This window comes from Phoxinus phoxinus (genome assembly GCF_949152265.1).
Source record: "Phoxinus phoxinus genome assembly, chromosome: 10".
In the NCBI taxonomy this organism is placed as follows: domain Eukaryota; kingdom Metazoa; phylum Chordata; class Actinopteri; order Cypriniformes; family Leuciscidae; genus Phoxinus; species Phoxinus phoxinus.
The window spans coordinates 16059166-16072270 of NC_136885.1; the positions used below are offsets into that span (position 1 = coordinate 16059166).

Here is a 13105-nt window from a genome sequence, read left to right on the forward strand (position 1 = left end):
TAGGGGTTGCTGTTAGAGCTAAAGGCACAATAATTAACATGATAATCAAAAGCTGGCTGTTGTTGACATGTTTTCCAGTTGTTGACATGACAGTTATGTTCAGAAATATCAAATATTAAGTTGGGTTTCCAACTTAAACATAATCACCACATTTATAACGAAAACATCATATTTAAAAATATGATATTAACCATATCATATGATAAAATATAATTTATTGACTGCAAATTTATATTAAATTATTATGGGAATGCTTTCAGAATCTTTACTTTTCTAAATAATTCTGTTACTGTGTTTTTAAAATATATTTTTATATAAACACATTTTAATGGCAGTATATTTATTGAAAAAACAAATTGTTTATTAAAATAAACAGAAAACAGTACAAACTTTGCTAAAGTGATTGTTTTGAACAAATATTAACTTTATCGTATTTGTATCAGAATGTGTGCCTTTTACTCTGTGTGGGGGAAAGGGCTCACCTTGCCAACTCATACAGTTATAAAAAAATGTTTAACAAAATAAACAACTTTTATGATTTATTTTCACACAAGATCTGTTGCTCCATCAATGTTCAGTTCCAATAAATAAAAAAAATCTGCAATCATACACAATGGGAGTAGTGAAAAGCAATTTTTTTTTCTTAAAGTGATGTGCCTTCAGCCCCGTTGCACCCTACTTGTTGATTTTTTTTAAGGAACTGTGATGCTCTCAGTTGTGCTTAGCGAAATATTGCTCAATATCGTGAAAGAAAGAAAGAAAGAAAGAAAGAAAGAAAGAAAGAAAGAAAGAAAGAAAGAAAGAAAGAAAGAAAGAAAGAAAGAAAGAAAGAAAGAAAGAAAGAAAGAAAGCAAGCTACACATTTTAAAAGAATAGTTGTACGTATATATCAAAAACATTGTTACATTGCAAGGTCTGCATCACTGACAGTAGGCCTGTTATAAACCAACTTTCACTGTTGTGAATGTGAACACATTTAGAATTGTGTGGCGCGCTCTAGTGGTAAATACGCAGCCTGCCCTCAAAATCACGAGCGCAACTGAGCATCTATGAGTATTAAAAAGTTCTCAGGCGAGTTTATTTGATGATATTATCTGTACAATTGGCAAAATATCAACTGATTATAAAAGCATTCAGCTAAATAACCTAAAAAAAAAAGAAAACAACTTTTTTGTATCCCCTTGGTAAATGCATTCATTAATACATTTTATTTATTGTAATTCTTTTTTTTTTATTGTTGTTGTAATTAATATTTTTTATATTTTATTTAAAATAAAAAAAGGCTATCTTTATAACTTAAAGTTTTCTTTTTCTTTTTTAGCTGAAGACTGTTTGGCTAATTGCTTGATAAACTCATACCCACCCCCATTTCGGAAGTTTGAATGGGCAGCATTTTTTTTCTCTTAGATGTTCGCTCCTCCTCGCCCCCGAACCAACCCCCTTATTAAAACAAGTCCAAAACCCTGCCCGGTTAAAAGAGTCTCACACATGTATGGCTTACAGGAAGCATAAACCTAAAGCGTCTGAAAGAAATTAGACGCAGAAAAGGACAGTTAGGCTACTTAAAATCTGTACGCTTGGAAAAACTTGAATCAATTACATTTTGAGTCACCAACATTGACTACTGTTGGATAACTTTTATTTTATTTTATCAGCTGACAAAGTCAGAATGAACTGCCAAGATGCTCCAACAGACCTCATCACAGCAGAATGATGCAAACTATATGATGTATGGGAGGAGGCGTGAAACTTGAATGTTCATTCGTTGTATGGAAAACGTGGATACTGCACATCTTTGCAATTCGAAGCAAGGAGTTTTTAGATGCTCCATGTCGGTCTCCTCTGTTTTTTTGCCCAAAAACTTGTATGGGAAGTTTTGTGCAGTGTCTGGAACGTGCAGAGATTCGTCGGACAGCATCCCTGTTAAACTAACGGGACATCTTCACATAGCTGCTCCAAGGTAAGATCATGAATTATTCAGTGCATAACTCTTTTTAATAATAGGCCATACGTTGTTCTGCTAGATTAATAGTTATATTTGCGTTCATTTCATGTTGTAATGGAATTTTAAACAAAACATGAGGGGGGTGAATTTGAATGAATGGAGTTCAGCCATAAGTGTTTGCAATACCTACACGTGCCATTTTTTTTCAGTTGTATTTAATATTTCTCACCGTATTTCTTAGTAAGACTCAACTGTACAGCTGATAAAAACAACAGACATTTTCGTAGCATTATTTATTTACCTTCAAAGCAGTAATGGTAAACCAGTGATGCTGCTCTTTCTGGCATGTTTCATGCAAGTTTTAGGCTTCTAAACAACATCGACTTAATAGCCTACATTTAGAGCAACTTTTTGTGTGTATTTGAAATTCTACAAGTGCTATAGGCTAATTAAACACCATCTGGACACTCTGACCTATAATAGAACAGAACAGATATTGCGCGCAGTCCAGCAGCTGTAAAACTGGTGTGACGCAGCCCGGGCTAGTAATGATGCGTTATGACGATTTTCAGAAGGCTCTCTCGGGAGTCACCGTGTATAAGTGAAAATAATATGAACTAAACATTAACTTTTTATACAAATGTCATTTTCTGCCCGTACAATTTCAGGAGAGCAGTCTGTTTAGGTTCGAATAGTGCAACTGAACGTTTTGGCGTCCCTATTTCTAAAATACTTTTTAAACAAAACTGGTAGCCTATTATACATTTATATGAATATTCAATTAATATTTTTGGTTGCACTATTTTAAGGTGTCGTAGTTACATTGTACTTAAATTAGTACTGAGTAATATTAATTGCATGTCAAGTAGGCCTACTATAAGGTTAGGGTTTAGTTTAGGGTTTAGTTGCTAATTGGTTGGTAATAGTTGCTAATTATGCATAATTTACTGTTACTACCATGGTAAGTGCATGTAGTAAACGTTTAACTAAGTCACCTTTAAACCTTTTTTAACTTAGCTTTCAAAACTGAATCCAGTCTACTATCATGGTAACCTATCGTCACCTCTTCAAGAACGCGACTTCTGTTCGCCAGTGTCTTTTTTATGTGATTTGACTAACTTGTAGGCTAATCTAATTTTGCGGTTGTTTGAAAACGACATACACTTGTATGTTTAAAGAAAACATGGTTTTGTTTTGACTTTCCTTGGGGAGTTTCTTCTGTTGAAGACAAAATATGATTTTTGGAAGAATATTGGTAACCAAACAGTTGGTAACCAGTCCCATTGACTTCCACAGTATTTTTTCCCATACTATGGAAGTCAATGGGCTCATCAACTGTTTGGTTACCCATATTCTTCAAAATATCTTCTTTTGCGTTCAGCAGTAGAAAGAAATTCATACAGGTTTGGAACAACAAACACACAAAAGACCATTTTGATAAATCTGATGCCAAACTTCCTCAGCATTTTGAAGATATTGCCTGTTGTAAATATGCAGGGTGTGTGGCTGTGTCATTGAAAATTAGGCTGCAGTTGGAGGTCATGAGGCTACGACCTTGGCCATGTGCCTGGGATAAGACCCAGCTGTTCACCACACAGTCTAGTACAGACAAAAGAATTTGTGTCAAGTCCAGGGTACCAGTGGCCAAAGTTCATGCAATAACCTAATTGCAGTTAGCCTTCAAGGCACTTATAACAACTTGTGGAAATACCACATTATTTCTTCTGACCTGGTGGCAGCAGCATGAACAATATGGCGGCCATAAAGTCTAACAAAAGCCCCACCACAGAGCCATGGCAGAGTGATGGATGTGTCTCAGTGCTAGTGGTTGGATATATCCTTTGGGAGGCAGCTGTGGCAGTTCCCCAAGTTCCTAGATTCCCCGCCACCTCAGAACCACCCACTTAGGAGAAGCAGAAGCTTCCTCCAATGCCTAGTAATACACTGGGGTATCTCAGAAGGGCAGTTCGAGCAACAAGGCAGTGTCTCTAGCTCTGTCTCTGTGCCAAAATTCCCACCAACACAATTTCAGTGAAACAACTTATTTGATGAGAAAACCCATTAGCTATAGAGTTTATGCTACTAGGAAGTTTGCACACATCTTTGAAAGCTATCTGTCTCTTTCAAGTACTCTAATTATTTTATTTTAACATTTAAATGAATTTCATATTTTATAATATTGTATATTTTATTTGTATTATTTAATATTTAAACCATGATGGTTTATGAATACAGGATCAGCAGATCACAGAAGTACTTTTTCTAATTTTAGCAGACCGTTCTCACAGCATCCACTGTTGCTAAATTAAACATTTTCTCCTACTTTTTCTTACATTTTCTACCCAGTTCCCCAAAAGAAATATTTAGCTATAAGCCATGGATTTCCTGCTGCATAACAACTGTTGTTGATGGCCATTCGCGACTTATTGTGCTTCAAATGAAGCTTTGTCTAAAGGAATCTCCTCCAAATCTGAGGATCAAGATGAACAAATCCTCTGTCTCCATTAAGTTTAATGATCTACCTCCCCCTACATTCAGGCATAGTGTAAAAATCCTCTCTAGATGAATAACATTTGAATGCATAAGAGTCAAGCAAAGTAATTTTCTGCTGGTGCTCATGAGGCGTTGCAGGCCTGGGTCCCTTTTGGCTAGTGCAAATGTATTTTTCTTGCACTGCAATATTTCATCTACCTTCAAAGCTAGAGTTATAGTTTTCCCCATTGAGGATGATTCAACTCTCAGTGATCCAAGATACTCTTGTGTTTCCTCCCTGCTCTGTTGGATCATGGCCAGATGATATACACAACATAGTCAACTAGTAATGCAGACAAAGGCATTATATATGTAACTGCTATTTCAGAATGATAACAAACAAAGATAACTATAATCCACATTAATGGACGATAATCTTCAGTTTACTATTAGTGTGCGCTCCTAAGTCTGATTGGCTCTCAATGTTTTTATTGGTCATCACTTTTCAAAGTGATTCCAATGATATCGTTCCTCTGTGTTGATATCGTTATAGTGTGGCTATACTCATTGAATTAGAATGATTATTAAAACTTTATGGCTACAGTTACCATCCTTGGTGTGAATGGGCCTTTACTGCAAATTACCATATTTCATTCAGTCAGACAAAATCTATTGATGGCAAATGTTTCACACAGGACCACTTCATCAGAAGGATTATCTAATAGGACGCACATCCATTCACAACAAGACGAGTCAATCTGCACATGTAAACCCTGCACATTCATCCTTGGAGACACAAAGCACGCTCCAATTTTATGTAAACATGAGAAATTAGGCCATTTACAAAGACTGTGATTAGCTTTAGTGGCCTTTTAGGTGTGGGCCACATTTTGTCTTGTCAGCAGTCTTAGAAGTTTCAAATTAGCCTTTCAGGTTCATGTAGAGTTTGAACAAGACATGAAAAGAGGTTTAGGGATACCCCAAGAGTAGGCTAGTACATGCGTTTGAGACATTAACACCACATGTGGCCCTTAATCCAACAGGCTTGCACGTGTCTGTTGGATAAGGTGGAGTTTTTGAGGGTCCAGAGGGCCTCGTAAACATGCAGGATGACGTTCAAGGTTGTGACACGTGCCAGTTAGATTCACACTGTGCTGTAGTCCAACATATCAGCCTCTCTCCCAGGCCAGAACCGCTGTAAAATCTAAATTAAGAGGGATAATATCAAAGAAAAAACGAGATTTAAATGGTGAGAGTCGATAAAACAAGACACCATCATTAATACAATGGCCGTCTTCAGCAGTAATAAGACAGAGGGTCTTTAGTGCAGCCCTCTGAAATCTAAATTTCACTGTTCATGCGTTCCCACGGAGATATAAACAGATGATGTCAGAGGGTGGTGCTGAATAGTCACGTCTGCCAAGCAGATGGGGAACTGTATTAGTTAGGAAACTTGGAACAAATGGTCATAAAGACCGCTCAGATTCAGAAGAGGAGGAAAGAGGAAGAAATATGATGCTGTCTGAAATATACTGCTGCTTTTGCGGCAAGAACAGATGCATGTATTCTATGCTTGTATATGAGCAAAAAGCATGTCATTGCCACCGCAAAGCTGTCCACACGTCTGCTTTAATTTCATTTATGAGTGCTGTTCATAAAGGGACGGTTCAGCCAAAAATTAAGATTTTGTCATTGTTTACTCACCCTCGTGTCGTTCCAAACCTGCATGTGTTTTGTTCTTATGCAAAGCACAAAAGAAGATGTTTTGAGGGACTGTTTTTTTTCTCATACAATTAAAGTAAATGGGGTCCAAAACAACATTGGACCACATTGACTTTCATTAAATTAACATAAACACTGAGAGATTTTTCTAAATGTCTTCTTTTGTTTTCTGCAGAAAAACGTATTTGGTCCATTAAAAATTATGAATATTATTCACCCCTCGATATCCTATTGTTTTTCTTTTTCAGATGAGATGCGACAAAGCAATCAGCTACTTAAGGATTGTTGGGACGACACTGTTCGGCATTTCGCTGCTTGTGGGAATCTCTACTGCTTATATCATGGGATATAAGCTCATAACGACTGCAGGCAACTATTTGTCCTTTGGTCTTTATGGAGCAATTCTAGTCGTTCACCTCATCATCCAGAGCTTTTTTGCTCTACTGGAACACAGGAACATGAAACGCTCCCTGGAAACACCGATCAAACTCAACAAGTCACTGGCCCTTTGCATCGCATCCTATCAGGAAGACCCCAACTACCTGCGAAAGTGTTTAATATCTGTGAAGAGGCTCAGCTACCCCGGGATAAAGGTCATTATGGTTATCGACGGGAACAATGATGATGACTGCTACATGATGGAGATCTTTCGGGAAATCATGGGCCGGGACAAGGCAGCCACTTACATTTGGAAAAGCAACTACCACCAGAAAGGACCGGATGAAACCGAAGAATTGTACGCCGAGAGCTTGCAGCACATTTCTCGCCTGGTTCTCAACAATAAATGTGTGTGCATCATGCAGAAGTGGGGCGGGAAGAGGGAGGTCATGTACACCGCCTTCAAAGCCCTGGGAAGAAGTGTCGACTACGTACAGGTGAGTCTATCTCTCTCAGGCGGCTCAAGCCAAGTACACGGGGGCAACGCAGGCAAATTGTACAAAGAAGCTTTTGTGACTTCTTAAATGGATGCTAGGCTGAAGCATGTAGTGCACTGAGAGTGAGGAAAGTACATTCCTGGTTAACACTGTTGCTGTTCATTGAGGGACTTCTGTGGGAAATCGTTTGCATATTCCGGGGCTATTTCTGGCACTTCCAGAACAGATCGCTGGTATTTTCCATGTCATCTCAGAGCACATACTATTAGCTCATGACATTGAGTGGTTATTTAGCTCAATGGAACATGTCACATAAATACATGTTCATAAATAAGTCACATAAATGCATCAAACCCCCCATCTATGGTGGTTTAATCTAAACATGTAATTCCTGCTCCTGAAGTTTTACGAGCTACAACCAAAAGAGACTAATTATTTTGAAGAATTTAATAATGGCACACAGTTGAAAACAGCTGTATACATGTGTTTTCACATTGCAAAATGGACTCTCTGCGGCTTTGGTTGATACGTAAGGATATAATACTTTTGTTCAAACTATTTGCTACAAAATGTCTTTCTGGAGATTTATTGGCAAAACTAGTGATCAAATGTCCTCTTATGTAATCCAAACAATTGTGCAATCAGTAATGACGTAAGAAAGATTTAAGCTCTTAAAACCTAGAAGAACGTCACAGGGAGCCATGGTTACAGGGAAACAAGACACTGTGTACTCTAGTGGACATTATGAGGCGTTCCCTATAGTGTCCACTAGATGCAGTGCGAGTTCTTATTTGAAAGGGAACGTCTCAGGTTACACATGTAACCATTGTTCCCTGAGAAGGGGAACAAGACACTGCGTCCTCTAGTGGACACTATGGGTGGCAGAGTCATAACGTTAACGTCCATTGGCGTGGACCCTAATATACTTATCATTATAATTACAATTATTGGTCTTTAAACCTTTTTTATTATTTAAGTAAGCACTTTATGTGAATGGCCTTTGCAAATGGTAAACCCATAGCTGTCATTCATTGATAATCATGCAAGGGCTCCCTTGTATTTTATCCACATGCCACCTGGTTCCAATGAGATCCCTGACCTTTGCTCTGAGTGTAGAGCCCTAATTGTGTTTAACTTATCACTGATCTTGCTACCCGTCTTGTGGTTAGTCTCAGTATGGGGGTTAGTTGTAAAAACAAAGTGGCATACATGACTTTCTCTGTAAAAAGCAAGAGAACATTTGGGCAATGCTTGTTTAAAGTGTCAATGTTAGAACATTTAACCAAACCTCTATATATATTTGAACAGTGTGTCCCCGTGTTTTATGGGCCTACATTTTTGGCTCTATTACTGACTATGTAAGCCACTCAATTATTATGATTCACTATAATGATTCACTATGTAAAACTAAATGATTGAGATGACCTCCAGAAGAGATTTATATACTCGTCCCAGCATATTTAGCAGCACATTTGATTTATTGTGACCACTCAAACAAAGACAATCTGGTGTATATACAATTGACTGAGGAAAATAATAATATTTGATTAGATACATCTCTATAGAATACGACATCATAATGATGATATAATGATGATATTAGGCATTGTGTTAAAAAAAATGTGATGCCTCAGTACATGTGGTGCAAACACTTATTTTGACTCAATTATTCTGAGAACATTTTGTTCAGAAATATGTAAAATCCTTCAATGAATGAATGTTCATATTTCAAAGGAAAACGGCAGAGTTAAAAAAAAACTTTACTAATTAGTGTGTATCCTTTATTGATGTATCGATGTTGTGCTGGATGCAGGTGTGTGATTCAGACACCATGTTGGACCCGGCCTCCTCAGTGGAGATGGTGAAGGTTCTGGAAGAAGATTCCATGGTTGGAGGAGTAGGCGGAGATGTGCAGGTATGTGTTCTCTTGCAGTTTTAACAACATTCTACTGTGTCATTCTAACACATCAAACATTTAAATGATATATAGCATACAGGCTATGCTTTTTTTATTTCAAGTCTGAGTGTGGAAATATGTTTGAAAAGCAAACTTTGACATGGACTCTTTGTCATACATAGATAGTTAGACTTTTTAATTTTTTTTAGTAACTGACAAATAGCTGCTTGTTTTTAGAAGGATAATTTGTTTGTAGATACCACTTGGTTTAGATATTTTATCTAATGCTGTGTCCAAATAATTTCGGAGCAATTGTATAATATCCATGATGAGGAATATGTTTCCTTTGATATTAAATGTAATTTTGTTTATAACATGTTCTATTATACATTGAGAGTTGTTGTAAACACACTGTTATAGGTTTACACATACAGTGTAAAACTTTAGTATGGCTACATGGACTGAAAAAAAATCTGTAAAATCTGAACTCAGGGTTTTTCCCCACCCATTCTTCAAATGGATAGTCAGGGGAGTTGTTGTTTTTTTGGGGTGGAGGAGGGTAAATAGATTGTTCATGGTCTTAAATATTCCCACACCAAACTTTGCTGTGTTCATGTCAACAGAAAAGCATATTACTGGGCATCCTGTACAAAGAGCCTTTAGAACTGGGTTCTCAGGGTTCTTTAGTGTTTCACTCTACATTCTGATTTCAGATTCATTTTCAAACATAGTATATACATCAATGTGGCTGATGACCAAGACATACAGGCACATGTGACAATGTATATTTTGTACTACAGGCCCTTTGATTTCATATTCTCTTTGTTAATCTATCCCTCTAGATTCTGAACAAATATGAATCATGGGTCTCCTTCCTCAGCAGTGTGAGGTATTGGATGGCGTTCAACATCGAAAGAGCTTGCCAGTCATATTTCGGGTGCGTTCAGTGTATCAGTGGGCCACTGGGGATGTACAGGAACTCCCTGCTTCATGAGTTTCTGGAGGACTGGTACAATCAGACATTCATGGGAAGCCACTGCAGTTTTGGCGATGACCGGCATCTGACCAATCGAGTCCTGAGCCTGGGATATGCTACAAAATACACCGCCCGCTCCAAGTGCTTGACCGAGACACCCATCACCTACTTGCGCTGGCTTAACCAGCAAACCCGCTGGAGTAAGTCGTATTTCAGAGAGTGGCTTTACAACTCCATGTGGTTTCACAAGCACCACTTGTGGATGACCTACGAGGCCGTCATCACCGGCTTCTTCCCCTTCTTCCTCATCGCCACTGCGATCCAGCTCTTCTACCAGGGCAGGATCTGGAACATCCTTCTGTTCCTGCTGATCGTCCAGGTTGTGGCGCTCATCAAGGCTTCGTTTGCCAGTTGCCTCCGTGGAAACATCGTCATGGTCTTCATGTCCTTCTACTCAGTGTTATACATGTCAAGTCTGCTACCGGCAAAGATGTTCGCAATAGCCACCATAAACAAATCCGGTTGGGGAACGTCTGGAAGGAAGACCGTCGTAGTGAACTTTATTGGACTTATTCCGATCTCAGTTTGGTTCACCATTCTTTTTGTTGGCATTATTTATTCAATAATCCAAGAGACCCGAAAGCCCTTCCCAGAGTCCGAAAAAATTGTTTTGATTATCGGCGCAATCGTGTATGTCAGCTACTGGGTCGTGTTCTTGACTTTGTACGCTGTCCTCATTATGAAGTGTGGCAAGAGAAAGAAAGGACAACAGTATGACATGGTTCTTGATGTATAGTATTTCCCAGTGTCCTTCATCCTTTCTATGTTTACATTAAAAACAATCTCAGACTGCTATCTGAAGGCGGGCTCTGTGACGCCGACATCATTGCTGCTGTGACTGTTAATAAGGACATTCCTTTGCAGTGATAAAGGAAACACATTGTAACATGTGAGCTTTGACACTCTTGATGTTTTAGTATTCTTTGCACTTTCACGTTCACTCTCAATATGCATAATGCTTGATATAGAACTTTAAGGAACAAAATACCTCAATGGTTATGTTGCATTGTGTGAGTGTTGGTTGAGACTCAGTTTTTTCTTAAGTAATTTATGATTTTTACTTTAGTTTGTTTTATATATAAAATATATTATGTATACATTTTTAGACTGAAATCCAAACCAGAACTTCTGAGTATTTTTTGATTGTGCTGTACTTTGTATTTGCATAATGTATTTTATTGCCTTTTATATAGACTTGTTTATTATTATTTTTGCTTTGCCACCAAAGATTCTCTATTTTCAATAAATATGAGGAAATGTACCTTTTTAAGACTTGCCTGTCTGACCAAAATGTGAAATTAAGAAGCTGGATTTGTCTCTGTGATGACAGCAATAAAAGGCAAATCTAGGGATAAGTTATTTGTTGACAAGAAGGGTGATGAACCTGTGTTATTATAATAAGTATTACGAGTTATGACCAGTCTATTTATACAACACCAAGATTTATGGTTTTCTAACATGATAAAAAAAATGTAGTATGAAAGTATCGTTTGCTGGTTCAGTTGAATGTTTTGAATTGTCCCACACAATCTATGCAATTTCAGCATGTGCCAAAATCACATTTCTATGCAAATTCTCCAGAAATTGACACAGGAACATTTGCACAAAAATGAGGCACCGTTGCCTCTAGTGATTGTTACTATTTCACACAATCTTATGTCATCCATTAATGTCCAGAGCATTTGCAAAACAGCTTTTCTAGCGGTGGCAAACCTTAATGTCTAAGTAATGCCATGCCTTCATTTCCTGGAAAAGCTCTGATTTTTATTTACCAGCATTATTTTAATGTTTACCAAATGTTTAAGATAATGATTTGAATCATATATCAAAGTGCCAACATGTGATGATGAGTAATGTTATTTTGTGTTACAATAAACTATAGATTGTAATTGATGAGGGCTTTTACTAAGGCAGTATTGTCATAAAGCACTTTTGTGTTTGTGCCAAATAAAAGAAAATACTTTATAATGCGTATCCAACATGCTGTTTCCTTTGTAAGCATCATGTCCTTGAAAAATAAATATATGACCTGATGAATCTGGGTTTTTTCGCTCTCTCTAACTCTGGCATCTGTTAGTATAATGATTAGGGGAATTCCTGAGACTTCAGACTGTTCTTATGCACAAGGACCTTGCTTGGCCTTTGTTCTGCTAGCTGATGAGGGATGAATAGAACAATTATTTGCATTCTGTATCAGGAAGCAGGATTGCCATGGAGAAGCTTGTTTATGACATATACAGTGTAAGCACAATGAAGTAGCCACGTAGTGGAAGTCTAGACTGTGCACTTAAAAATGTCTGCAGCGTTGCAGCATAATCCCTCAGCGCATGCTGTCACATTACACTGTAAATCAAAGATGATTTCATGGGTCAGGGTAGAGATGAAACTCAGGGTTCTGTAAAAAGAGTTCATTATTCTGTTCGTAGCCGTAGCCTTGGCAGGAGATATCCATCTCAAACACTGCTGACAACTCTAAATTGTGCCCATGGCAGTCTTGGGAAAACCTTGGACTGATGACGGCTTGAACCCAGAAGCCGTCTTCCCTGGCTGTCCAAAAAATTCCTCATCGCAGACAGTGTGCAGTCTTGGCAGCTACAGCTACTCTTCCACTCAGCCACAGGTGGAGAGGATTCCATCTGTAAGCTCCAGTCATGTGTAGAAAAGGACAAGACCTTTACCAAGTGTTGCAGAATTCCTGGAAGTTCACTGCAATGCTACTTATGAGGGATACATGTGTTCAACAGGACCTATCCCATGCAGCACAACTGTGCACAATGGTGCCATAGTCGGTTTTAAAGAGATATTTCACCAATATCTATATCTATCTATCAAAATTAAATTTACTGCTCAGTCAAGCGAGACACCCTTCAAAGTTTTATTTGATAAAGATTACTTTGATTTTCTAATTAAACATTTAAAAAAAAATACTTTAATTTTCGATAATTTTAATAATACGTTCATAGGTTATTATCCTTATTGTTTGCTTCATCAATTCAATCTCCAAATGGTGCATAACCTTGGTCACTGTAGGGGGAAAAAAGCAGCTTGGACATCCTGAATAAGTTTTACTACAGGACTATTCCCTGAAATGGCAATGTGTTTAACTTATGTCATGTTCTCAAGCACTCCCTGGGCTTTGGGAAGATGTCCACACAGAG

At 37.8% G+C, this 13105-nt stretch overlaps 1 protein-coding gene across 1 annotated transcript; it reads left to right on the forward strand.

Moving 5' to 3' along the window:
- The first annotated feature begins 1477 nt into the window (after positions 1-1477).
- has2 (hyaluronan synthase 2) lies at positions 1478-11982 on the forward strand. Its single transcript, XM_079626621.1, has 4 exons — positions 1478-1960; positions 6388-7014; positions 8828-8929; positions 9754-11982. The coding sequence occupies exons 2-4, from the start codon at positions 6388-6390 to the stop codon at positions 10681-10683; spliced, it is 1659 nt and encodes a 552-aa protein (XP_079482747.1). The 5' UTR covers positions 1478-1960; the 3' UTR covers positions 10684-11982.
- Positions 11983-13105: the final 1123 nt, after the last annotated feature.